The sequence below is a fragment of the Cricetulus griseus genome, chromosome 3, assembly GCF_003668045.3.
Source record: "Cricetulus griseus strain 17A/GY chromosome 3, alternate assembly CriGri-PICRH-1.0, whole genome shotgun sequence".
In the NCBI taxonomy this organism is placed as follows: Eukaryota; Metazoa; Chordata; class Mammalia; order Rodentia; family Cricetidae; genus Cricetulus; species Cricetulus griseus.
In genome coordinates, this window is record NC_048596.1 from 61,382,278 (window position 1) to 61,409,995 (window position 27,718).

At 49.8% G+C, this 27,718-nt stretch overlaps 2 protein-coding genes across 2 annotated transcripts in view; one reads left to right on the forward strand and one right to left on the reverse strand.

Moving 5' to 3' along the window:
* Positions 1 to 306: 306 nt before the first annotated feature.
* LOC113834957 (homeobox protein Nkx-6.2) lies at positions 307 to 1,409 on the forward strand. The gene is made up of 3 exons (XM_035441346.1): positions 307 to 712; positions 793 to 965; positions 1,155 to 1,409. Exons 1-3 carry the CDS (start codon positions 307 to 309, stop codon positions 1,407 to 1,409), a joined length of 834 nt encoding a protein of 277 aa, XP_035297237.1.
* Positions 1,410 to 3,268: 1,859 nt separating this feature from the next.
* Positions 3,269 to 27,718, reverse strand: part of Inpp5a (inositol polyphosphate-5-phosphatase A) — a 189,267-nt gene continuing 164,817 nt past the window's right edge. Inside the window, exons 10-16 of the mRNA XM_027409069.2 lie at positions 26,858 to 26,953; positions 26,698 to 26,772; positions 18,801 to 18,874; positions 7,998 to 8,109; positions 5,456 to 5,524; positions 4,659 to 4,746; positions 3,269 to 4,575 (exon numbers count right to left, since the gene is read on the reverse strand). Coding sequence (XP_027264870.1) covers positions 4,666 to 4,746; positions 5,456 to 5,524; positions 7,998 to 8,109; positions 18,801 to 18,874; positions 26,698 to 26,772; positions 26,858 to 26,953 — 507 coding nt within the window. The 3' untranslated portion in view covers positions 3,269 to 4,575; positions 4,659 to 4,665. The remainder of the gene's footprint in view (positions 4,576 to 4,658; positions 4,747 to 5,455; positions 5,525 to 7,997; positions 8,110 to 18,800; positions 18,875 to 26,697; positions 26,773 to 26,857; positions 26,954 to 27,718) is intronic.

Consider the following 27,718-nt stretch of genomic DNA (forward strand, 5'->3'; position numbering starts at 1 on the left):
CGCGGTTATCAGTGCGTCCGTCCCGCTGCGCCGGTCCGACCGGCCCCGGAGCAGCCGCCGCCGCCACCGCCGCCGCCGCCGCCGATCCTAGTATCCCTGCCTTCTCTCTGACCGCTGCCCGTTCCGCGCTGCAGCCGTCGGTCCTCCTGCTTTCCCGCGGGGGCCGTCGTCGTCCGTCTGAACGGGTTCCACGCGTCCTAGTGCAGCCGGCGCCTATCCGCGCCGCGCTCAAACTTCGCGAGTCGGAGGGCGCGGGCGGTGGCAGCGGGGCCCGGATGGGAGCCCGGGTCGTCGTCGGCGGCGCCCATGGACGCTAACCGCCCGGGCGCGTTTGTGCTGAGCAGCGCGCCTCTGGCCGCGCTGCACAACATGGCTGAGATGAAGACCTCGCTGTTCCCCTACGCGCTGCAGGGCCCGGCCGGCTTCAAGGCACCCGGCCTAGGCAGCCTTGGCGCGCAGTTGCCTCTAGGCACTCCGCACGGCATCAGCGACATCCTGGGGCGGCCGGTGGGCGCAGCGGGTGGCGGCCTCCTGGGAGGACTGCCCCGCCTCAACGGGCTCGCCTCGTCTGCAGGTGTTTACTTCGGGCCCGCGGCAGCGGTGGCACGGGGCTATCCCAAGCCGCTGGCGGAATTGCCTGGGCGCCCGCCCATCTTCTGGCCCGGAGTGGTGCAGGGCTCTCCCTGGAGGGACCCGCGCCTGGCCGGCTCGGGTAAGTGACCCGCGCGGGATTCGGTGAGGAGCGGGGCTGGGCGCGGGCCGCGGACTGCGCTCACCGCCTCTTCTTCGCAGCCCAAGCCGGCGGGGTCCTGGACAAGGATGGCAAGAAGAAACACTCGCGGCCGACTTTCTCGGGTCAGCAGATCTTCGCGCTGGAGAAGACTTTCGAGCAGACCAAGTACCTGGCAGGCCCAGAGCGCGCGAGGCTTGCCTACTCTCTGGGAATGACCGAGAGCCAGGTGAAGGTGAGCTCGAATGGGCCGGGGTCCAGCAGTATTGAGGCGGGGCCCGGAGCCCGCGTCCTGCGAACGGTGAGAGAGCGGCCGTTCGGCTGCGGCCCGACCGCGGAAAGCGCTGGTGCCAGGCGGGTCCGGAGTGCTAGTCTGGTGTGGCGAGCCTAGGTGCCCGCCTGATGGTCCTTCTCCAACCCCCAGGTGTGGTTCCAGAATCGGCGGACCAAGTGGCGCAAGCGGCACGCGGCAGAGATGGCGTCGGCTAAAAAGAAGCAGGACTCGGATGCCGAGAAGCTGAAGGTGGGTGGCTCAGACGCGGAGGACGATGACGAGTACAACCGGCCTCTGGACCCCAACTCCGACGACGAGAAGATCACGCGGCTACTCAAAAAGCACAAACCCTCGAACTTGGCGCTGGTTAGCCCGTGCGGCGGCAGCGCGGGGGACACCTTGTGAGGATGCGGCCAGGCCAGAGAACCCGGGAACCGGGGCTCGCGGCATGCCCCGACGCCAGCCGCCCAGCCGCAGTGTGTATATATATATATTTTTACAGAATAAGTTATAAAGCGGACATTGGCGCGGCCTTGGCGTGAGGCGCGGAGTGCGGGGTTTGGGCCGGTCACTTTGTATAATCAATAAATTATTTAACACGTCCCCGTCGGAGCTGTGGCTCCCAAGGCTGCACATCGTGTTTCTTCCTTACGGAGCTGGTGCCAGCGGGCGGGCGGCAGGACCCTCCAGACCCCACCTAGCCTGTTCCCCCTGCGGGCGTCAGGGCCTGAAGCAGGGGTGCGCTTGATGACGACCTGGGGCCCGTGTGCGCTTTGGGTTCAGAGGCTGAGTGCATGGTGATGGTCCCAGATCGCACAATGATGGCAGCTTACAGGAGCACGGAAGTGGTGAGACTTGACCATCTGGAGCCCAGGCCGAGCAAAGGCAGTATCCGCTGCCGGGAAGGGAAGGACACCGCAGCAGCAGCAGCAGCGTACTGCTTGAAGGAGGCAGACCAGCAGGGAACTCGGTGGAAGAGACCCCAAAGCAGGTATGATTTCTATTTCCTGTAGCCAGAGGTAAGGAATCTGTGTGCCCCTGATTCAAATGATTGAAGTGGGATAGACCACTTCATTAAACCACACTTGAAGGGAGCCCCCAAGTCCAGCAAGCCTGTCCACATTGCAAGCAGTGAGCACCCTCGCACTAATTTTTAAAATCTCTCTCTCTCTCTCTCTCTCTCTCTCTCTCTCTCTCTCTCTCTCTCTCTCTCTCAAACTGGGGCAATGAGTGGACAAATCAGCATTGTCTCAAAGTATGGGCTGTGTTCTGTTACAAGTATGTCATACTAATTATCCGTTTAGCCAAAATTCCAAATATTTTGAATGTGATTACTTATTAAACTCCAGCTGTGGGTAATAAGTCCAGAGGCTCTGCACTCAGCTGGGCCCCAGGCTATCAGTCTTAACAGACTTTCATTGGGAGAAAGCAAGGTTTTAAGCGGGGTTGCAGAGATGGTGTGAGAATTCTGGCCATGCAGCCTAAAGCCTTCAGCCCACGTCAGCAGCCCTGACACCCACCGTGGGTTTCTCAGAGGGCCCTTGGCTAGGGTCACTCCTGCCCAGCAGCACAGGAGTGACCAGAAGTGCACCCCTGTCACTCCTGCTTGAGCTAGACCCATCTGTAAGACCGTGGCTCATACCTGGCCACGGAAGAGCCTGGCGTCCCCTCCATCCTATGACCTCTCAAGGCGACAATTCCCTGTAGTGGGAAAAACCCGTCTTCAGCTTCAGTCAACCTCACACTCCACAGCTGCACCTTAATGCACTGACTGTTGAACGTAGAATTTCAAAATGAGCTAATCACAAGATTTCTATTGTAGGGCATTTAAAAAATATTTATTAGAACCATGTAAAGCTTGTTTTGTTTTGCCTTTTGTGCTATGGCTCCACCAACCAAAGTCAAATGTTTCTTTGGATCCATGGGCTAACTTTCTTTAAAAGGGAGCAAGTTTTATTAAATGGAGCAGTGTGCTGTTTCTGTGTTGCTTCCCCACCAGAGTAGAGAAATTTTGTTGAAATTTCAAAGCAAAAGAAAAGCATTTGTATAATTCCATTTAAAATAGTGAGGGACCAGCCTTTTTACACTACAGTAAAAAAGTCTAAGAGCTGATTTTTCTGAGGGCTTGGCGCCCTGTGGCAGAATGGGAAACTGAAATTCCCAGAGTCAGAATGGGTGAGAGCAAAGAGGCGAAAATGAGGCCCCTCCCGGCACTTAGCATTTCAAAGGCATGGGACAGTGAAGCAGGAGACAGAGCAGCAGGCACTGTTTTCACCATGATCAATTTTATTGCTTAGGAACCGAGCAGTCACTTCCAGAGGCCTTCAGAGGAAGGACCCACAGGTGGAACCCACAGACAACCGCTGCGGACATGGCACATTGGCAAGCAGCGACCATGGCAGTCACAGACCCGACCCCGGCATCAAGGACACAGGCCGGCCTTCGGTGAATTCTAGGGAAACCGACATTAACTCGCGCCTCCGCCCCATCCAGGAACTGTAGTGTTCAGAAGTAAATCAATAAAAGCACGCTGTGTCTCCTCAGCAGGCTCCGCGGGCGCCTTCCGTGGTACTCAGTGCTGGGTGTGAGTAAGGGCAACAGGCTGTGCCCAGCATCACCCATCGCTTCTCTGCCACGTTTACACACAGCCCATGCTAGAAGCGATCTGTGGGAAGTGTACGAGGCTACTTCTAATTCTCCCACGAGATTATGGTTTTAATGTAGGATACTTGGCACCATAAAACGGTAACAAAAGACAGACAAAACGGTTTACAAAATTCTTAAAAGGTACACCCAGGCTAGCTATAAACTTCACATTCAGTTCTTAATATTACACAGAAAAAGGCAGAAGAGTGACAAGCTGCTAGTACAGGCATGCCTTAGGGGCCCCTCTCCCCTGGGCACTTGCTAGGTCTTGTCTTGGGAACCTGTGCTGACTGCTGATGGACTCCCCATTCAAGCAGACTGCGGTTCTGCCTGCTTAGGACACTCGTGCACTCATACTGGAAAGAATATTCAGCATAAGTTTTGGTAAGATTTATAAATTATTTTTAAAAAGTATATATTTATATGTATTTATATATATAAAAATGGAAAGCAGCTGCAGTGTGATTCAGACGCCATGTAACATGGCAGTAGAGTCAGACCTCGGGGCCTCGGGCTTGAGCGCACATGGCAGCCTTGCTGCCTGGGCTAGTGCCCGGCACACTCCTCCTGGCAGAGAGGGACGCTGGACACCTGGGGCTCTAAATGGAGAAGCTTCCCCCACAGACAATCGTTAAAAATGGAAAACTGTGAAGTCTAAAATACAGGCGCTCGGCTGTCTGTTAGAGTTTTGGCAATAGGACTGTGGCTTGATTAAACCCAATATGTCTACAATGTCACGTGACAGACACGACAGTGAGGTATGTGAGGCTTTTCCGGAGGTCCGGAGGCTGAAGCGAAGTGTGGGGCCAGCCGTCTAGCAGGTGATGCTTGGGCGGGTTCCGATGCAGCTGTTAGGAGGATGAGTTGGATACACTGCTACAGGGAGGCCTCTCGAGGATCCTCTCAAGGCGCTGGCACCTCTTCCCTGGAGTGGAATCAGTAATTTGTTAAAGGATCAAACACACCAGGAAAGCTGCAGAAAGGAGAGCAAGGAGGAGCCATATTTACCACCACGTCACTGCACGACACAACACTTGTGCACATGGGCGTGAGGTTTACCTGCCCCAGGTGCGATTCGGAAGGCCAGGAACACCGGCTGCAGTAGGAGAAAAAGGGGAGGTCAGCATGTACAGGTTGCTGCCCAATGCTCCCGGACTCTGGGCCCTTACATCTCCCGAGCATCTGGAACTGAGTCCAGAGGAGATGAAGGCAGTCGTGTGTACAGAGCAGGGACTGAGACAGCCTGGACCTGGGAGCTGAGAGAGATGGCGTCAGCTCCTTGTGCTCCTTTAAGGAGGGTAGGGTCCCAGACAGCAATCAGTGTAAGGGACTGTGGAGTAAGTTACAAATGCACCCATGACTAGGGTATGCAGTGTCCCTACCTCGGAGCCCTGGGTATGGAGGATGTGGACTTGTCTAATTTGGCTGAGGTTTGTCACCTGGCCCCAGTGTCACTGGGAAGTCTGTGCAGCTGGTCAGTGCATACACACCTGGTCTGTGAGACATGCATTACCACACTCTGACAGAAGTAAGCTCAGCATAGAAAAGCCAGGAACACAGTCCTAATGTATACTCAAGAAGCAGCCTTTGATCACAACCAGCTGATGACATGATGTTTTACACACAGTGTGATTATCTTCTGTTATGGCCGATCATTTCTTCTGCTCACTCATCCACACATCCTTTGGTGTTTGATTAAAACTAAATTAACTCAGAGTAACTTTGCTTGCTTGGTAAAGCCAGGTTAAAAAAGATGATATGATGCCCACCCACAGGGGTTCAGCCCCTGAACCCCAGCAACACACCTTGTGGTCTCCCATGCAGACATTAGGCCCGATGTGGTCATAGGTGGCAACTTTCTCCTCGCTCTCTGACTGGAAGCAAACAGAGACAGGGGGGTGGGTGTAGGAAGGCTGAGGCTTCAGGGTATCCTTAGGATCAGAGAAGGGAGGAGCTGCTGCAGGCAGGCCTTGGGAGCCTTGCTACATCTCAGCATGTGGCTGGCTTTTCTGCCATAGGAACCCTGCCTCTAGAGGAAAGGGGTGGCAGGTCAGCCTAGGGGTTGAGACTCCCCCAGGCCTCCCCTGCCTGTCCACTGGCTGGCACAGAGCCCCTAGTCCTGCAATTAGTGCCACTCAGAGCTTCCTTTCTAAGGGTGTGTTCAGAGCTGAGTAGCTCATCTGTTTCCCATTTTCCCTATTTACACTTGCTCTCGAAAACCTGCTTTATTAACCTGGAGCATGCCATCCAGGGCCACGTATGCATATTAATGAGCTGCTCCCTGCACTTCCTGGCAGACCCCTGGCTTTGGATTTGAAGGCAGAGGTTTTGTCAATGCTAATCAGTCAGTCAACTCTGACCAGGCTGGAGTTTTATACCCGCAGCCGAAGCGTCTACGACGATAACGTTAAAACTGACTTATCTTTAATGCAGTAGGAAGCTTAAGGTCAGATTTACTTTCCAGCACTGCTAGAAAGTATGAAAACGTAACCTTCAGCACCGCATGCATGAACACTCGCTCATCTTTCAGGAGCATGTGGCCGACTCCTCGGAAGCGGAGAAACATCCATCAAACGCTGCATGGTAATTTACAAAGGCAGCATAAAATCGTGGGTTTTCAGCTGCATAATCTTTGGACAGATAAACAAATTACAGAGGGGCTCAGACAGGACGCAGGCACACCTCACTGAGCATTCGTCACCGAGGCTCCCAGGCACCACGCCGCCTGGCGTTTTAGGACTCAGGAAGCAGAACAGAACATGATGAGGGCACCAGCGCATGGCATGATGGATGGTGCCAGGGAGGCTGTCTGAGGCACTCTGGAGGTTGCTTACCGTGAGCCCCAGGGACTCCAGCCCCTGCAGGCAGAAACTCTCCTAAAGGCTCTATTCTCAGCTTAGATAAAAGGCAGAGCTTGGTCTGCAGTGTGGCTTTGAATTATGAATCCTGGGTCCGGAGACCCAGAGATGTGAGTACATGTAAACAAGCTCCACTGTCACCTTCCTGAAGTTGTGCATAGCACCCTGCATGACCTCCGAGTTCCTGGCAGCCTTCTGATCACTAATCAAAGTGCACTCATCCTAGGGACCTTACCACAGGGTGCACTTTTAATGATCTTAACTGTTTTCTCGGTGAGTGACATCAGTTTCTTCCGTCCACTCAGTCCCATGGAGAGACTGAGGCTGCCACTGGGGAAAATTGGGTGGCTCGACTGCATGCCTAATTCTTGTACTTCTGTTTCCAGGGAGCCGATGAGTAGGCCCAGGTCACAGATAATGTAGCTTCCGGTTGCCGAGGGGGCTTTCCTCAGAGGTGGCCCAGGTCAGTGGGCACTATGGCACAGGCCCTGCTCACGAGGCTGGAAGGTAGGGTTGTGTGCTAAAGCTGCTGCAGATCCAAGGGGCTTCTGGCCAACACCCCCCCTCCTCAGTTCCGGCAGAACTGCCTGCAGACCCCTCTCTGTGGCCAGAGCCTCAACACCAGCTGCACCCATTGTGCTCGGGAACACAGGAGTGGTGAAAAGCCTGGGGTCTGGGGTCAGTGGCTACATCACCAAGATCAGCAGAGCCTCAGGAAGAGGATGGCAGGACTGTCTCTCTCACAAGCTGGTGTGGGGGTGGGTGTTTGGTGCAGGGACAGCCAGTAGCAGCTCAAGGGGATGACAATGAAATCTAGCTGTTCGGTGAAGGGGTGAAGGTGGGAGTCCATGAGAGGGGGCTCCTCCCTCCCCAGCATAGGACTCCAGGAGTAGGGATGGAGCAGCAGAGCGTAAACACCCCAGGCCGGAGAACCCACTGTGGGCACTTTTCTCATTTCCTCCTCACCCAAGAGTCCACACCTGAGTCTGACTGCGGCTTTGCATATACTCAGCCTCCAACTGCTGTCCCTTCGTGAGTCTACCCCTTTCACTGTTAGATCTGCACGGGTGGGGCTGAGAGCTAATTCCGATATTGGTTCTTTTCAAAACATGCAATTTACATATAAAATATGGGAACTGAAAGTAATAGGAAGTGTGAAAACCCTCTGTATCGTGACTTGAGCACATTACCCCTTCATCCTGATCCCACTGAGCTCAGTTGTAAACTGTTTTGCTTTACATAACATGTAGGTACTCCCATGAACCTCCACAAGAACACGGAACACCACACAATAAATTATGGCTAGACCCTGCTGTGAGCAGGCTCTTGTGTTTCTAATAAGATGGCAGTGGCACCTACAGGGGCCTGAGTGCTAGCTATGCGGTGACTAAGCACTTCCCTTCTACTCATTTTACAATCAACTGAGTGGTCTACTCAAGGGTCCCCAGGCTGGGGAGTTCTCCATGGCTAGCCCAGGGCTCCCTCCTACCTTAAGAACCAGCTCCTTGGCAGACAGGGACATGAGGATTCGATCACACCATGCAGGGCATCTTGTGTTCATATACTGCTCTCCCTGGCTGGAGTCCTCACTGTAGGGATAGCTGTGGAGACATAGAAACAAAGTGTCAACTGCACTCTGGTCCCAGAAATCCTCCAAGTTCTGAAGGGAAGAGTGAGCTGCTATCCAGGAAAGAATGCACACAGTGAGGTTTCTAGAATATAAAGCTAAACTTGAAACCCAAGCCGCCATCCAACTTAGTTCTATCTGCATATATCTACAGATTGCATAAGTCAGGCTGGCTGGTTCCTATATATGCCTTACTTACACAGAGGTCTCAGGACTATTGGCCTGAGCCTTGTGGAGAGGTCACATGCCTCCTGTACCTGCCACCCAGGGGAACCTACCAATTTACCACAGTTGCAGGGTAGTGTGGTTCAATCCTCCTCTTGTGGTTCTGTTAGAACAAGAAGCTTGTTGCTTTGAAGAGGTGCAGGGCACCTTGACTTGAGACCCCTCTCCAACTTGCACATGCAATGGAGTCTCCATGGAAACAGAATACTCACCCACTGGCCATCTTAGTGGTCCAGCCCCTAGGGTGCTGGCAAGCTGGTTCTTTTACATGGGCTATGTGGGTTCAGGAGTCAGACCTCAGCAGTAAGAGTGCCTTTGTTTGTGTCTACTGCTATAGTCTGGCCTTGGTACTGTCTTCAGATGAGAGGTTCAATGTTCAGCTAAATGCTCAACAGTAGCCCAGTGAGGAGGCCCAACTTAAAAAGCATCACTGGGAGGTGCCAACTTGGAAACAGGATTGCAAAGAGCATTCTACCAGTTTAAAATAAAAACTAAAATTACATTTATTAGTATGGGGCATATGCAATGGTATGTACGTTTAAGCCAGAGGACAACTTGTGAGAGTTGGTTCTCTCCGCAGCTCCTGGGAACTGAATTCAGGTTACCAGGCTTGGCAGCAAGTGTTATTACTTGCGCAACCATTTTACTAGCACTTTTAGGGTTTTTTTTGTTGTTGTTGTTTGTTTTTTCAGCAGGGTCTCCTGTATTCCAGGCTACTCTTAAACTGTGTGGTCAAAGATGACCTTGAACTCCTGCCTCTACTTCCCAAGTGTTGGGAAGCATCCATCACCATGTCTTGTACTTAGCATGCCCTTAGAAGTCATCATCTCATGTCTGGTAACAGCTTTTTCACAGTTCTTAACCACAGGTCACCATCCCTGGAGACCCTGCTGTCCTGGAGACCTTGCTGGATGTTCTACTGCCAGCCCAGGTCCAGAGTCTAGTGGAAACCCTAAATTCTGGGTTTCAGCATTACAGGTGACTTGCCAGTGAATCTGTAGATGTGGGAGTCCTGTCCTCCAGGCACAGTGAATAGCATGAGAGCTTGAACAGACCTACAAAGCCAGAACAGGCATCCTTCTGTGACCAGGGATAGGATCTGCAGGTGGTCATTGATTAGACATACTAGGCTCCATGAGTTACAGAAGAGAACAGTGGTGCTCTTGTATCCCCAATACTTTCTACACTTAAAAGGTTCTGGGAGTCCCTTGGACCCTATGGGACTCAGGGCAAACTCTGCTGCTGCTGCGCGCGTGTGTGTGTGTGTGTGTGTGTGTGTGTGTGTGTGTGTGTGTGTGTGTGTGTGTGTCTGTGTGTCTGTGTGTGTGTGTGTGTGTGTCTGTGTCTGTGTGTCTGTGTGTGTGTGTGTGTGTCTGTGTCTGTGTGTCTGTGTGTGTGTGTGTCTGTGTGTGTGTGTGTGTGTGTGTGTGTGTGTGTGTGTGTGTGTGTGTGTGTGTGTGTGTCTGTGTGTGTGTGTGTGTGTGTGTGTGTGTGTGTGTGTGTGTGTGTGTCTGTGTGTCTGTGTGTGTGTGTGTGTGTGTCTGTGTCTGTGTGTGTGTGTCTGTGTGTGTGTGTGTGTGTGTGTGTGTGTGTGTGTCCTTAGCTCCATAGCCTGAGGTGCTCCCCAATACCCAAAATGCTAAAGCAGGAAGTTCTGATCCAGGCAGGCCTGGAGGGCCAACATTGGGTATGGAAATATTCCATCTTCTATTCAGGGGCCAGGGGCTGCTCAGCTGAGTGCAAGGCCTGGATGTGGCTGCACGTGGATGATTAATGCAAGCAGGGCTGTGCATGCAGACTTATCTGGAAGCAAACCCAAAAGGGGTGGGAGGCAGGACAAACCAACCCTATCTCAGCTCTGTACAGCTCCGGGAATAATCGTCATAATTAATTGCAGTACTGATAAAATTAACAATTGCCCACCTGTGCTGCCTCCACACTGCCTCCCTTCCTCTTTGCCCCTCGAACTCTGTCAGGATGTGGGCAGTGGCCCTTTGCTGGCTGTTTGCTTGCAGCCAGCCTGGCTCAGGTGACAAGGCTAGGCTCAAGATCTGGGGGGGCTAGGCTTGGATAGTGTTGCCATGGCCCCCATGACCACACTGTAAGGAGCACAAAGCCTGTTGTGTTTGAGAGTCCTGCAGTGCAGGCCTAGGGTAGTGGGGAGAGGAAAGCGGTGTAATTCATGCCTTTGCTTTGATTCTTGGCCCTCCTTAGACCACAGGAAAACAAGCATAAGAAGGTCATTAGGAAGTACTGAGGCTGTCCTCAGAATGGGGACAGTGGAAGGGCTGAACCCCATTATGCCAGGCAGGGAGCCTCTCTGCTTTCACCTGGTGGAAGGTCACCTGTTCTCAGTCCCTGTACTGCTTTTGACATTGGTTACACAGCACATCAAAGGCAGTGGCATCAAGGGCAATTTATCCCTGGGGCATGTGTATCACAGAAGGAATTTCATTAGGGACATATCTATATGTACTGAGGTCTAGACACAATGAACAGACACTAGGTTTCAAAGATACTAGATGCTGTTAAAATGTCTGAAAATGGAGGGGCAAATGAGGCTAGAGCCAAAGAAAATGAATACAGCACCAGAATTATGACCAATTCTGAAATGCTAAGATCCTAGCAGCTGAACTGCCTAAGAGTGTCCCGGTGGCTGCAGGTGTGAGGTTGGAGCCTGCCCTGGTTCCCTTTATATGGCTTCAGGGGCAGCTTGCTCATGTTGGATCTCAGGTGACCACAACTTGCAGGCATAGTTTTTCTGTCCACTGGTTCACTAACTGTCCCCATGTTGCATGGACTTTGTGCAACCAGGATCCAGTGACAGACCATCCCACTGCTCCCTGACTGGGTTCCAAGTCATGGCTATTAGTCCAATTTCTGGATTTTTGGCAAATGTGACCAATGTTACTTCCAATGCTTAACTTACTGGAGGTGAAACATCCATGTTATAAGCATGTGGGTCATTTAAAAAATATTAACCTTATGCCAAGTTTGCTCACTGCTGAGAATATAGTAGCTTTTCTCATTCAGGGTTCCCTGAGCAAAGGTTCTGATCTGCACAGCACTTAAACGGCCCTTTCTAAGTTAAGCTTTGTATCAGTCAAAGTGTACACGGGACAGAAACACACCAGCAGATCCCACTGAAGGTGGAAGATGCCAAGCTCAGCACCTCAGCAGGTCTGGCTGGTAGGGAAGTACACACAGGCTCTCCAAGGGTCCACTCCACATTGGCCGGCTCAGACACACTGCGGATTTGTTCTCAGTGCCTGAAGGTGTTTGTACTCCAAATGTCCATTCCACAGTTCATGGCACTTTGGTTATTGCTGCTTTGGGGCTACACAGAATTTGGTGTGTGAGTCTCAAGTTGAGGGAACCCTGTATCCTTCCAAGATCCAGGAGGTAAAGCCACTCATATTGGCACCAAGATGACAATGGCTTCCATGGTGCTGCTTCTGCACCAATGAGGCAAAGAGCACCACAGGAAAAGCAGAGGTACCTGGGCAAGAGCCAGGCAATGTTCCACGTCATCACCCTCAGTGCTACATCCACAGCAGGGCAGAAGCCTGTGCAGAGTAAATACTTACCCAGGAAGAAAATCCCAACCTGGGGAAACATAGCTCCTGGGAGTAAAAGTGTGAGATGTGAACATCCAGGCACTTCGTGCTGCAGGCCAGGCAGGTGGGATCTCAGGCCAGTGCTATACAGCTGTGCTACTTAACAGCTGCCTGTGTTTGCGCAGCGCCACTTCTGAGGCAGGCTGGCATACAAGTACAGTCTTCTCAAGATGGCACAAAGAGAGCTGTCTCTCTGGGATTGAATGTGATGGTGATGGTGGCCAACCACAAAATTCAAGTGTCCAATGAACCTGATAGCCCTCCCCTCTGAGGACATGTCTGCTGAGGTCCATGTGTTCTAATGAAGGTACCATGTGCTCTGGAGTGATGCCCCTCACCCAGCCCACTCACATCCAATACACACTACCACCAAACACCATGGGCAGGTCCACTCTTAGCCAATAGTAGGCTCTCAATACATCACTCTGCTGAGGGGCTAGGAAATCACTTCTTCTACAAGGCAGCAAAAAGCAAAGCAAAGTACCCATAGCCAGGGGAAGAGGTTCTCCCTACGCTCGTGCCTGCCACGTTTTTCCATTATAGTGCTACTTAGTTAACATGTAATGAATTGAATTATTATTATTATTTTAAAATAAAGTAATAAATATGTAGGGACCAGCAAGATCAGCATGTAAATGTACTTGCCACCAAGAATGGAAAACTGAGTTTTACCCCAGAACCCATATGGTAGAGGTTATGTTCCTCAAGATACAGCCAAAATGGAAAGGGCTTGGAAAATGGAAGTGAAAATGAAAATCATAGGATAAGGTAGAGCTCTGGTTGGTGGGCAGGACTGCATGTGGTGTGGAGGCTTCCCACCTGCCCTGTGTGGCCTGTGCCCTCAAGGATGCATGGAGGCTGGTTGGTTCCCGACACATGCAACCCAGGTACTTAGGAGCTCCTTGTTCTACATGAGGGTGGCCACATCTCAAATGGCCAGCAAGTCTTCTGCCAGATGAACTGCCAGAACTGAGTTGAGAGCCCTAGGTCTCAGGAGCTGCTTTCAAAGGTGAGCAGTTTCACTTATCCATAGTGGCTCTGGGGTCAGTAGAGCAAGCATAGATATTTAAGATTCACTTTGGGCATCTTGGTAATGGATACCCAGGGACTTTGGAGCACCCCAGAGTAGTTGTATGTCTAGAAGTTAGACATTAGGCCTAAGTGGTGACACTGGTCCTTCAACAAAAGCAGTGCACTTCCAAGGGGGGACCCAGGGCTTCCTGCATGGGCCCAGAGTATGTGGTGGTGGAATTACCATGGCCTTCCCATGCTCGCCTGCCATACCTGGTGATGAGATGCAGGCAGAAACCTAGGATGGGAAGGAGATCACAGGGAGAACAGATGCTTCAGGTACTGCTGTCTCCCAGGAAGGCTTACTCTTAGCCCACTGGAAAGCCTCCCCAGATAACACAGCGCTCAGGCTATTGCACATCCTCTTGCCTATGGAACAGGGCTACAGCAAAGCTCATGTTTCCCTAGGCAGTATCCCATGGTCCACTTCTCTGCTCCAAATGGAGTAAGTTCTGGATGTACAGTTTTAAGTCCCAAGTCATCAATGACAGGCTGCTGTGTTAGCAACTATGCAGATATACAACCATACTCACACAGATACACGTGCTTATTCACATACATACACATTCATGAATTCACTCCTCCACATCTAAACCCTGGCGTGTACCGACATACATAAGCCCATAATGTACACACTCATGCACAGATGTGCAGGCCTATACAGGCCCTGAAAATATACATATGTGTGGTGATATTTTGTTTGTGATCTAACAAATAAAGCTTGCCTGAAGATCAGAGCACAAGCCACTAGTTAGCCACAGTGGCCCTGGCTGTGGTAGCACACACCTTTTCTCCCACCACTTGGGAGACAGAGGCAGACGGATCTCTGTGAGTTCAAGGCCACCTTGGGCTACATGAGATTGAATCAGTCTAAAAGAGAAACAGAGCCAAGTGGTGGTGGCTCACACCTTTAATCCCAGCACTGTGGAGGTGGAGACAGAAAGTGATATGGCTGGGTGTAGAGAGGAATATAAGGTGGGAGGAGATGAGCTCAGGATTCAGTCTGAGGATTCCTAGAGACAGGATTGTCCTTTGGGTCTGAGGATTCAGTAGAGGTAGGAACTAGTGGCTGGCTGCTGTTTTTCTGATCTTTTAGCATTTAACCCTCTATCTGACTCAAGGTTTTTATTATTAAAACCAATTAGAATTCTTGTAACATATATATACATAGTAATGCACATGTGTGAATATCCATGTTCCAGCACGAAGGTCCATGTACATATGGACAGTCTATATATGCATATACTATATTATACACGTGTATACAAATAGTTCATCATATACATACATACTGCTGCTTTCATATATTCAAACCTATACAGTGTGTGCACATGTACATATATGAACAAAATATGAACAACAGTGATTTCTCTGCACACATCACCCATGTGTGCATGCGCATGCACGCGCGCGCACACACACACACACACACAAACACATTTTTGTGCATACAGTATGCCTAAGGCTAGCTTTTTTTCTTCTTTTTCTTTTTTGGAGACAGGGTCTCACACTATGTTACCATGGAGCCATGGCTGGCCTGGAACTTACCATGTAGAACTTGCTGGCCTCAAACTCAGAGATCAGACTGCCTCTGCCGGCTGAGTACTGGTATTAAAGATGTGTACCATCACATTCAGTCCAAGACTATCTACTTTATTATAGACTAAGAATGTATCTGGTACATACTGTTAGGTTTCAAACCTGGGACAAATGGCTGAGGTGTCTACTTAGTATATCAAAGCAGATACTAGCCACCAGGTTCTCCCAGCATCCCTTAGTCCCTACCTGTTACAGGGCCCTCTTGGCTGGCATACCCCACCCCACATGCTACCCTAAACTTCTCCAGCCCAGGGACTGTGCTGCCCTTCCTCCAGCTGCCCTTCCCTATATAATCCAACCGTTCTGGTTACCTCGTTCCCTTTGAGCCTCCTGGCTGCTGCACCTGGTTCTCCTCTCTCTTCTCTTCTCTTCCCCTGCCCTTCACATGGCTCAGGGTCATGTCCACTCTGGACTACCACATGTCTCTGACTCTGGCTATGCTCTTCCTTTTATCTGCAGGAAATTCTCTCCCATCATACCTAGGAGCAGTCATGTCCTTTCCTTCATATTTTATTTTATTTTTTTTCATTCATCTGGTGCCAAAACCCAGGGCCAGTAATGTCCTTTGCTTTTATTTCTTCTTTTCATTCACATACCACCACTTCAATCACCAGCTCTTTCCCAGGTTAAACTTTTGCTTATTGTGTTGGCACTAGAATGGCTCTCCAAACTGCAACAGGACAACATAACAGGAACTATGAACTGTTTGGTCATTTGTTTTATCATTTTAGTTTTGAGAAAGACTCTCCATGTATACTTCACGCTGGCTTCCACTTCCTGATCTTTCCAAGTAACAGTCATCATGTTCCACCATTCCCAGCTTGTCAGCTTTAAAACACAGTAAAGCCAAATGGAGAAGGAACATCAGTGCTCTCTGGGAGTAAGGGACATCACCAGTGTCCCTGGAGGCGGTGGCGGAGGACACTGTGTGCATCCTGAGTTGTAGGGACAGGCCTCGGGAGCCTTTTGTTGAAGCACATGCCAAAGATACATGTTATGACTGGAAGAGAGACCAAAGGCCTCTCAGAGTGTAGACTAGACCATACTCTAGACATAACAGTTCAATTTGGATCATTTCTCTTTCCCCCTATCCATCGTGAAAACTTGAATGCTATTTCTAAATAAAGGGAAATATCTGGAAGACTAGCCAACAAATACCTGGTGGTGCCTCCCATGTGTTTAGTATGTAAAACATATGCTCATGTGGGCTCCATGGGCTCCATGCTGGGCTGGCATCTGGCATGAACACACACACCCATTGATTGTGATGGTGAAGCCAGAGAGGCAAGATGTCCACAGATACCAGGGAGGGCAACTCATTCAGGCTGCAGGATATGAGGATCTATATATTCTATGCCTGGATCCTGCAATGCAGTGACTGACATAGACAGGTGGCGAAGCTTGCCTCAGTATCCAACTCCAAGGGGTGGGAGGCAGAGCAGGACCCTGGCCACAATCAAAGCTCAGTCTCATGACCAAAATATACCCATACCATACGATGGGACTATGAGGCCTGCAGGGCAGGGTGCTCCTGAGATAACTGTGACCCCTGAAGGTGGATAGAGCTTGCTAGTGTGAGCTTCACCTGGGATACAGATGCTCTCACAGCAAACAGTAGAGGGAGGGCTCTAAATCCTCCACCAACCTTGACAACTGCCTGACAGTCCAGCAGGCTTCCAGTTCACAGAGCACAGACTACCCCTTGTCTCTCTGGGCTGAGTGGCTAGGTGGACCCAGCTCACAGCCTCAAAGTCTGAAGATAAGGCATCTCTGTCATGCCTAGAAGTCCCTTCCCCACTAGGATGATGGTTTATGGTTCCCATTTCATTACTGGCCTTCCACTGGATGGCTATTGGTTTGAGGCTCTCTTCACCTTCCAGGCTAGTGTGACATATGAATTCTCTTCACAGCTCTGAATGTGACTCCCTCACCAAAGCAGCCCTGCTTTTGAGGGCTTGTATTATTTGCCTAGCTCTATCCCAATATCCAGGATGCTACCCTATTTCAAGGGCACGTTCCTCATCTGCCTCTGGACACCCCCTATGGTGACTCACATAACAAACTCAGTATTGAAGTAAGAGTACGGGCATCACTGGGGTACTCTGGAACTCTCTGCTGTGCTGAGTGGGACTCCTGGGCACTGCGCTGCATATACCTCCCCACATCCCTGAACACACAGGTGGATCTTACATTCTTTTCTGTTTGTGCTAAAGATTCTGCCTTAAAAATATACTGCTGTCTTTGCTCCCTACTCAGGGGAATGGATCCCTGACTAACAGGCAGGTGGGCCGACCCCTCACCAGCCTGGGTTAGGCATAGGGAGTTTTCCTAGGAGGCTGGTGGCTCCAGACGCTGGGAACATCATGCAGGGCCCCTTCTTGAAAACACAACACTCAATTGACTAGAACATGCCAGTGTGTCAACCCTGTGAGGGATGACAGCTGCTCCTGCCAGGTGGGGGAAGCAGGTTCCCTGGTTGCCGTGTGGGTCAAGGGTTCTCTCTTAGTCACTTGGGCTTACATTACAAGGCCCTCTGGATTTTCAGCCTGGCTGGATCCTGCCCTGTACCTTTTGAGATCAGGTGACTTTCAAGACTGTAACACTGATAGAAAAATCTCAAGACAGATGCTAACTTCAGTATGCAAGTCTTGAGGGACAGGCATGTCCCCATCCCACTGTAGACCCTGGGCCTCTCAGCTCTTGGTCAGGCATATGTATGCTTTTACCAATACCCATGATTTATTGGGGATATTCAGAGTGTCTGAGAGTCACATGAGGGTCAGAGCAGGTCCCTCAATGCTTGATTAGATGTACCTGGCAAGTCACCTAGTTGCCCATGAATGTGATCCAGAGTTATGTTGGTTAGCACTGGGCTGCAGGGTCAGGGATTCTGGTCAGTCTCATGAGGTCACCTCCTTGAGCCCTGCTGCTAGGAGTCAATAATATCTTTGCCTGGGAACTAACCAGGTGTCTTCGAATTACTAGGACCTGTGGCCCTGTTTCTCTATCCCTGAAACTCTATCTAGCCCCCCTACCTTAGTCTCCTAGGTTTGGGGGTATGAGCTAGCAGCTGAAAAGGAAGGAACCATAGGAGTCTAGGTCTGTGCAGGGGTGGGTCTCCCCACTGCACATGTTTGATTATGTCCAGTTGGCACAGAAATGGAGGGCACTGGCAGAGAGGAAAAAAGCTGCCTGGCTGTCAGACACATTGGATGCAGGACCGGCATTCTGAGGAACAGATCCCAGTATTTCCCACTAGGCAGGCATGAGGCAGGCACCAGCAGCATGATGAAGTGACTGGCATAATTCAGTCTGTTGGAAAGTCTCCCTCGATACGTTAGGTCACAAGTCTTGGGATCTGACACAGCCTAAGGGCCGGGAGGAGGAATCCCATAGCTACCGGAGGCTTGCGCCGGCAACAATCCCTTGTCCTCAGAAGCCACGTTCTGTACACTGCTTCCAAAACGATGCAAAGCCCAAGAAGCAGGGCACAGCCACAGCAGATGATGGGTAATCCTGCAATTAAGATCTGCTACATACCAGGCACTACTTTGTGTCAGCCCTTTCCCCTTCTGTACACCACAGCATGCAGAGGCCCTGGATATCTGAAGAGAACCAGTGTAGTGTGGCAGATATCAAGATTCCAGGAGCACCAGAGTACTTATCTGTTTCAGAAAGATTCAGAAGCCCCTGGCAGGGAAGCCACACAATGGTGAGTCTCAAGACTCCCAGGGATCCTCAGCATTGCTGCCCATAAACCCATGCCTCCTAATCTATAACTTTTTTTTTTTCACATTGGAAAAGGGTCTTAAAAAAACAGAATCATTTATTACTCACAGCCAATTCCTTTCTTCAGGCCATGGAAATGATGGGTGGAGGTGTAATTCACACATATGGGTGTATGCATGCAGACAGATGCACACAACACAGGTACATATATGCAGATAGACACACATGCTAGATGGCATGGTGATATACGCAGGTGCTCATGTATTCAGGGCACATGCATACAGACACATATGCACGCTTTCATGTACTGAGATGCATGTGTGTACACATACACATGAATGCACACACTAACACTGACACACAGGCATACCTGAGGAGGTTGCTGGGAAGGTTGCCTGCTCTTGGCAGGTGCAGGGCTCCTTACCTGGGGGGGAATGAGATGTCCAGTTCATATAGTCTGTCCTTAAAGACAGACAACTCCTTGTCAAATTCCAAGAGCTGAAGAAAAGAAAGAAGAAAACAGAATCACTTGGTTTCCTCACTGGCATGGAAGGTGGTGGTCTGTGTGTATCTGGGTTGTGTGTAAATTCCTAAAAAAAGGAACGACTCAAGCATCTAGTGTGACCTTGCCCTACTCAGAGACCAAGATCCATCACCAACAAGACTCAGGGGTGCCAGCCTTGCTCTACCATCCAGCTGCCTCTCTTGTGAGCAGTACAAGAGCAGTGCTCAGACTGCCTGGTCCTGCTCATGTGAGACACACGAAGACTCCCCACAAAGCATGCATCCCCTGAATGGGGCCTGGATGTCTTTTCCAAAGTGAAGGAAAATGTCTAGTGCTGAAAGTAACCCTCAGAGGGAGCAAAACCAACTCAGCGCATGATAAACCGCAGTGGCGTCTGCACGCTGGTCAGAGGCTGGCAGCCACCAGGGTGGAAACCTTCACTTCTCTATGCAAAGAAGCGGGTAGACAGCCTGGCTCCCTCAGGAGGCTTCCATCAGAGTATTGTGCCTGCTGGAAGGAGAGGTCCCCACCAGCCATGGCTCTGTCCAGTCACCATGAACACCCTGTGGGATACTACCCATTAATCATGTCCCACCCCACAGCTGTGTGTAGCCATGGCACTGGGCTGGGGCTCCCCTCAAAAGCACACCGTGTCTTCACTTCTTCCGACCACCTCATCCATCATTCTTGAATATGCAATTACCAGCTTGTGTACACTGTAATTACTTGTGTGCCAGCCTGCTACCTGCTCACTGGCATGGCTCTCCTGCCTGCTTGTCCCTCTTAGAGCTGTCTTCATCAGATCAGCACCAGGCTGGGCACCACTGCTATAAACCAGACTGACTTGGAACTGTGTAAGGGTCAAGTCAAGGCCAGCTGAAATCCCCCTCTGAGGTGATATTATTTATGGGAAGAAGAAAAGAATAAGCCATACACCCAGACAGAGCCTCCTTATTTAATATCATAACTTCAGAGTCATGTGGTGGCATGCCCGACACTCACAGACTCAAGCCAGAGGGTCTCAGATCCTGTCTGGCATGGCTCCAACACTGGCTTCCCTCTGGCACTACTATGGTCTTGACCATAGGAACAAAAGAGGAAGAAGCAAGTTTGCTTGGAGGTGCTGCCAGTGTGAGTCAGGAAGGAGCCAGTGTTCCCCAAAGGTCTGGGTGGAAGCCTGAGGCAGCTCATAATCAGAAAGTACCATGAGCAACAGGTGCATTGGACCAAAACACAGAAGCACCTGCTAACAGCAGTTTCAGGAAAGTGGGAGGGGCATAGCATCCCACCTTCTTTAATCCCTCCTATTCTCCATGTTTACTGTAGACCTTTAAGGAGAACTTGAAACCTTAAGGTGGTCTCCTGAATAGGCTCCTGAGAGGTGACTACAACTCTACTCTTCAATTAAGTGACTTTGTCACTTCTGGCTGTTGTGATTCTGGACCATGTACTGCTTTTCTATGAGTTATATGGCAACTTCTTCAGGCTACTCTAAGTTCTTCTTTCCATGTGATGCTCAACTGTTTCACTTGGTATCTGAGCTTTATATTCTTCCAGCTCAGGATTCACTGCTTGTGAGGATTTGTGATGTAGTCAGGTGTGAAAGCAGGCAGGCGGCCACTTCCTACCTGTCTCTGCCCTACACCTTCTACCACACCCTCTAAGTTTTGGTGCTGCTTCTGGGCCACTCCTCCATCTAGCCTCCAGTTTTCAAATCCATTCTTCAGCTATGTCTCCTTAGCCTGAGAGTTCATCCACTTGTTCTCAACAGCTTTGATCTTAGAAGCTCTACACCCTCTATCACCTGACATTTTCGTGGGTCTTCTGTGCCTCTGGCTGTTGTCTTCAGACTCTTGATCAAAAGTAGAGTGCTTCTCCCATGCTCTGCAGACTGGGGTTGTGAGCTTGTCTTTGCTGGTTCAAAGTTTGAGAAAATTTCTAGTTGTGAACATGGTCCTCCAGAGATTCTAAGTCACTCACAGACAACAGCAGACAAATTCTTGAGTCCTCACAAGGAAGCAGTAGGCTGGGCATCCACTGCTCCATGGCCACCTGGTGGTCTGAGGCCCACAGTCCTGGAATGTCACCTGCTTGGACTACAAAAGACATCATCTCCTTGCCTTTGTGGGCTCTCAGACTGCTTTATCTTCCACCCTGGCTCTGGTCATACTTCTAGAAGCAGCATGGAGACACAAAGGCTGGGAACACAGTTAGGGACCCCAAAGAGATGGAATTTGGGCCAGAAGGCCCCTGAACTTGAGGACAGATGAACAGGGCTAGTCAGGGGTCCATGCCCACCTACTAGTCATACAGTCTAGCTCTCCAGTTCTTCAGTTCTGCCATGGCCCTAGTACTCACACCATGCTATCGACATTAAAGCTCTCTGATAAGAATTCCATGCACACAAACTCACATATAGATGTACACAGTATACATAACTGTAAATATGCATATACACAGTACTATATATACATGTACATATACTCATGCACATATACCCATGCATATATACACACATATGCTTTGCTTCAAAGCTGTGGGCTGGGCCGAGGGAGCATATGAGAGACTACTTGTATCAGACCACTAAATGCCAACCTGACCATTGGTCACAACCAGTTCTGGACACTTCCACAAAGGTGAAGAAACTGTAATTCTTGCTATGCACATAAGTGTGTCCATATATGTTTGAGGACGTTGAGCACCTGTGACTCTGAACTCATGTGTGGATGGCCTTCACTGTCACTCACCCAACATTCTCCAGTTTTAAACTCTCTCAAGACACTGCAGAGCAGTGCCAGGGTTCCCTGGGAGCCTCTTCAGGGTCAGCACCTATTTCTGGATGGCCAGGGCCTACCTGTTAGGCTCCTGCCTTAAGTCACCAATGTGAATATCATGTACCACCTTCCATGCAAGGGAAAGCTGCTGCTCCATGGACTTGCCGGAAATATCCAGCTAATAATGACAGATCCAAGTATTAACCCGTTGCACACAAAGGCACATGCTGCAATGAACACAGCCATATATAAGTTTGTGAAAACACCAGAGTGAAGGAAACTTGGGCTGAAGGAGTGTATGTGTTGGGGGGTCAGAACTGGTAGAGATTTGGTCTCCCTAGTCATGATTACACAGGGTCTATCACATAGAGCCTGTCACATCTGTCCTGTCTGGGGCATTAGACCTTAGGTCAAGGTACCAAGGGCACTGTCATACCATGACCTCTATTTTAAAAGAATCCTTCCTCAATTTTGTAATGTTTAAAGGAAAAAGTATTGAATTTGGAATTTGGAATTTAAAAACTGCTTAGATGGCAAGGGAGCTCAGGAATGGCAGGTGAAGAGCTCCCAGGTCTTCTGTCCTTATTTAGGGCCATAGGCCACATGCTGCCCATTACTCCCACATACCCTAAGCCGTGTCCCCAGCCTCATGCTGGAGGAGATACACTTGGACCCTGCCCTCCATCCTCCTGCTGGCTGGTGCTGCCCATCGATAGCCAGGTTCTGGAACTCGAATGTGCATGCTCTCTCATCACACATTCACTCTGCTTCTGCTGTGCAGAGGCTAGGTATGGATGGGAGCCACTGGTTCCCTGCTCAACCAGCTGGCTCTTACAGGCCAGTGAAACCCTGACCCTGTGTGACAGGCTTGCAGAATGCCCGGAGCTCCAGGCCTGCCACATCAACAGGATGAGGGGGATTAAAGCTGCTGCCGTCACCTGCACAGAACATCAACTGTGAGGGGTTTCTGATTGGAAATTGCACCACACTGCTGGTGAATTGATAATTTGTATCTCTTTGAGATTTTTCACAAACATGATAACCAATTTCACATGTATCTTAAACGTTCTTCTTGATTACAAAGTGAAAAGCAACACCGATGTGTGTGGACAATGATAAAGCAGCTGCTGGCCTCATGCATCTGTCAGGAGCCTTCCCAGCTGCACAAATTCCACTGTTGCTGCGTGGACACCACACTGATAAAGAAAAAAGGGCTTGGAAAATCAATGCACCCAGAGCCCGGGCGGTTGCTAAACACACAGAAAACATCTCTATCCAACAGGCCAAGCACCTAGAAAATTCCCAAGCCCTGCCCTGGGACAGCCAAGGAAAATTTAATCTCTCCAAATCCTCACCAGGGCACTCCATCCTGCAGCCCTGACAGCCACACTTATAATTAATTATACAATTTCGATGGGAATATCGACTAAACAAAGCTATAAATCATAGAAAAAGTCAATACGCATGGACACATTCAATCATGTCCCGGCCAATGATTACTACTCTTAAAATACAATAATTATTTTCAGGAGCCAGCTTGAATTAAATTTCTGTCAGACGAGTACAAGACCGGTGGCTGATGAAGGATGCGATGGATTTTGGGGGCTGAGTCCGGCTCGGGCACATCCATCCTGCAGACGGTAGTTTGTTTGTAGTGCTTGTGGCACAGCGTGTTGAACCAGGCCATGAGGATGAGATTATCTCTTACTGCTCATTAGGATAAAGGGATTTGATGCCCAGAGTCTGGCTTGAGTGATGGTGGCCAATTCCTTTGACTATGTGTGACATGGGCAGAGGCGGGACATTGGCAGCATGCCTGGGACATTTCTGAAAGTATGTCTCAGGTTCTGAGAAGCAGCCTGTGGAAGCGTGTGCCACTTGAGTTCCAGGCACCTGGCAAACCCGCTGACTTCCTGGTAAGATTCTGGCAGATAGGCATGAGTGCCAAGAACTCACCATGTGGAAATGCCCCCTATTTCAAAGCTGAGTTCTTTTATATTAGAGTCAAATTCAAAACACTTCCTGGATGTTCAAACTTTCTTTTTTTTACATCAGCAGAGCTTCCAACCCATTTTCTCCTACTGGGTTGTCTCGTCCAGCCTTGACATGAGGATTTGCCCCTCGTCTTATTGCATCTTGTCATGCTGTGTTCAGCTGATATCTCTGAGAGGCCTGCTCTTTTCTGAAGGGAAACAGAGGAGCAGTGGATCTGGGGGAGTGGGGAGGAAGGGTGGTGAATGTGAGGAGTGGAAGGAGGTATTGTATGAGAGAAGAATAAATAAATAAATAAACAGATAAACAAACAAAAGCAACTCAAAATGGAAAAATCAATCAATCAAACAAACAAATAAACAAACCAGCAGGGTCTTTCTTCCTATGCAACCCTCAATGGCCTCAAACTTGCAACTTTCCTGTTCCAACTTCCAAAGTCTGTGATTATATACTTGTACCATGTCTATACATCTGTACATGCATAGCACAATTTTTCCTTCTCCTTATTCTTTTCCTCCTCTTGTTTTTTTTTTTTTTTTTTTTTTTTTTTTTTTTTTTTTCCCGAGACAGGGTTTCTCTGTGTAGCTTTGGAGCCTATCATGGCACTCCCTCTGGAAACCAGGCTGGCCTCGAACTCACATAGATCCACCTCCCAAGTGCTGGGGTTAAAGGCGTGGGCCACCAACACCTGGCTTCTTTTTTTAAAAAAAAATTGTGTTAATGTATGTGTGTGTTGGCGTGCTTGTACACATATTTGTGCTAATACATGGAGGCCATAGCTCAATATGGAGTGTCTAATTCAGTCACTCTCTAAGTTATTTTGAGACAGGGTTTGATACTGAACCTGGAGATGACTGATTCAGCTAGACTTGCTGGCCAGTGAGTCCTAAAGACCCTCCCCTTTCTGCCTTCTCAATGCTGAGATGGCAGATTCACACTGTCACACCTGGCTTTAAAAGCAAAACAAAACAAACAAGGACACTGGAGATCTGAACTCAGATCCTCATTTTTGCTTGGTAAGCACTTGACCCTGAACAATCTTCCCAGCCCTTCTTCTTTTGTTTCTTTGAGGTGCGGTCTCACGTAGCCCAGGCTGGCTTCAAACTCTAGGCAGCTGAGGATGACCTTGAATTCCTGCCTCTCCTGCCTACAGCCCTGCAGTAATGGAACTACAGGAATAACCACTCATATTTCACCTTAAAGAAAGGCCAGAACAGTGTGTGCTGAATGCAGATTATCATCCAGAGAACAAGGCTGGTCATTCCAATGGCACTGCAAATTTTCTGTCTAGATGTTAAGGGCCTTACAGAGTCCTTAGACTCCAGTGGCACACCCCTGGATGTTTCTAGGACACATTTTTCCACTCTCTTTCCCAGTGCTGCCCAAGGTCAAACTGTTTTCTCGTTAGCTGCTGGAGTCTTCTTATCTCTCTGCTTCTTCCAGAATGTTCTCCGTGTCCTTGGTGACCACTGCATCTGACCTCACTTGCTTCTTGTCTTGTGCAAAGTCCCTAATGGCCTTACTTCTCAGGACCCAAAGAGCAAGCTTTGATGAGGGCCCTCAAACATATTTCTCCTGCCTTCTCTAAGCTCATATGGGTTCTTGCTCTATACTACTCTTTTTTTTTTTTTTTTTTTTTTTTTTTTTTTCCTTTTTCTGAGACAGCATCTCACTACGTAGCTTTGGCTGGCCTTGAACTCATCAAGTTCTACTCTGCCTCTTGAGTGCTGGGATTAAAGGCCTGTGCCACCAGGCCCTACTTGCTCTATTCTTCTAAAGTGAACTGGAAAGTGGCCTGTTCCTGTACAAGGCTGGCAGGATAACACAACCACTGCCCTAGGGAAGTCCCTTTCCCAGGAACCACCAGTAGCTATGGTCCTTGAGCGACTAAGCATGCAGAAAGGAACCAGTGGGCACTGAAGCAGACAAAGGAGAGGGGAAGGAATCCTTCAGAGGCCACTGAAGAGCACAGTGAGGAGAAACTACATGAAGCCCTGCTATGGACAAGCAGGAGTAGAGAGCTAGGGACACTTGCAAGATCAGCAGGGCATGCTGCAAGAATGAAGCTAATAGTCGGCCCCAAGGCAGGCGGGTCCGGCTTGCCACAGCAGTGGGGATGAGGTTACAGCATGAAGGACCGGGCATGCAGTTCACTATGTTCTGGTAAATGCGGAGCTGTGCTGGGGGTGGGAGCTGTATTTGTGCCATGACAATCTCTGTGGTATAAACTCTACCTTTGTGGACAATCCTAAAGTACACTGTAACCACTGTATTTAACATCCAGCATGGTGTATTTAACTACGGCATGCACCTGCCAGCCCCCCAATACACACACACACACACACACACACACACACACACACACACACACACACCCCGGTTACATACAGGCCACTCTAAGTGCCAGTCTGCTTGTGGCTTAGATCAGAGCAGATGCCCATGACTGGAGATGCCTGTACATGTACAAATGCATTTACACACAATGACATAAATGTAGTCATGTACATGTTCACACGTATAAACATCAACTAATATAATGCATGTAGACATATACATATGTACTCAGGCACACACATGTGCACACACACACACACACACACACACACACCACACACACACACACACACACATGCATGCACTAGCACATGCATGCATGTACAGGCCTTGAACACACAAGGAACTTGCTCACGTTCATCACTACATATGTGTGGTTTCTCCCTATTCAAAATGAGGTTCCAAGCCTTGCTGCATACCTGCGGTCATGGACTTTCTAGTTTCCACAGTAACAGGCAGGACCTTACCTCTCTCCCTGAGGAGATTCCCATGCTCATAGGTCATAGGAACACTGTGTTGCCCATTGACAGGATGATAATCCTGGAAGCCTAGCGTAGCCTGCCCCTGCCCCAGCCCTATAAGTCACCCCCACCAAGTCAGCCTGGAGCCCAAGCTGAACTCTGGGTGGCCTGAACACATGTAGATGTGCTTGTGGCAGGAGTGTCTTGTGAGAGGTATCCAGGGTGACCATGCATACACCTTCAAACAGAACTCACCGCAGTGCCGTTGTTGTCCCGGAAGACATCCTGGTTGAAGTAGTCAAAGAGCTTCTTTTCCAACTGGAGCACAACCTGCCAGGTCAGAGATGCTTCAGTGCCCTGCACAGCTCCCACTCCTCAGGCTGGGTGTGGTTGGTGTTAGTCATGAGCAACTTACCTTCCGGTCATTGTCTGACTCCCGAAATATCAACTTTACAACTTCATTGGTATCAGCAGCCCGGACTGTCTGCATCGTGGCCTTTGTGCAGAGTGTCTGCAAGAAGACAAGGTGTTCAGTCTCAGTCTGTCCACCCATGGCCCCAGTTGGTATCAATGGTTTCCCAATGTCTCCAATGGGAAGGGACACAAGGGTTTCACATCCATTCAAGGAGACTAGGTTGACAGTCCTTATGGGCTATTCCTCACAAGTCCCTTTACCAGGCTGTACAATGTCCTGGCTGCATGTGGCTGATATTGCAATACAGATGCAATATGCTCATGCTTCTACAAGAGGCAAGGCTTTGTTAGCAGTTACCACGCCAGGCAGCAAGTTGAGCCCTTCAAGGGGCTGGCTCCTTGCTGGCTGTCTTGAGTCTTCCCAAACCCTATGGGGCTGGCTAAGGCTGTCAAGCTGCAGAACAGGCCATGACATGTGACACTAAGCCCAGGAGGTCCAGAGGTGGATGGACAAAAGGTCAGAATCTCAGGAGATAAGTCCTGGGCTCTGGCCAGGAGTCAGGAGAACTGAGGGCAGGGTGTGACAAGGACTTAAGAGGGGCAAGAAGCCTGATGAAGTCAGCAAATGCTCAGGCAGCATATTCCACCAAAGGAAGGGTGACTTTGGAGAACCACCAACCTTCTAGTTGAATGCTTTTGGTCCTTGACCAAAAGCAACCATCTAGAGCATTGGTTGATAATTAAATTCATGCCTGTTTGGATTAGCCTCAATATATGCAGGAAGGGGTCAAAGAGGTCACTCCCCAAAAGCAGGACAAAGTTGGGGACTGCCCCCCTTCCCCGCCTGGCAGGCACAGGAGCC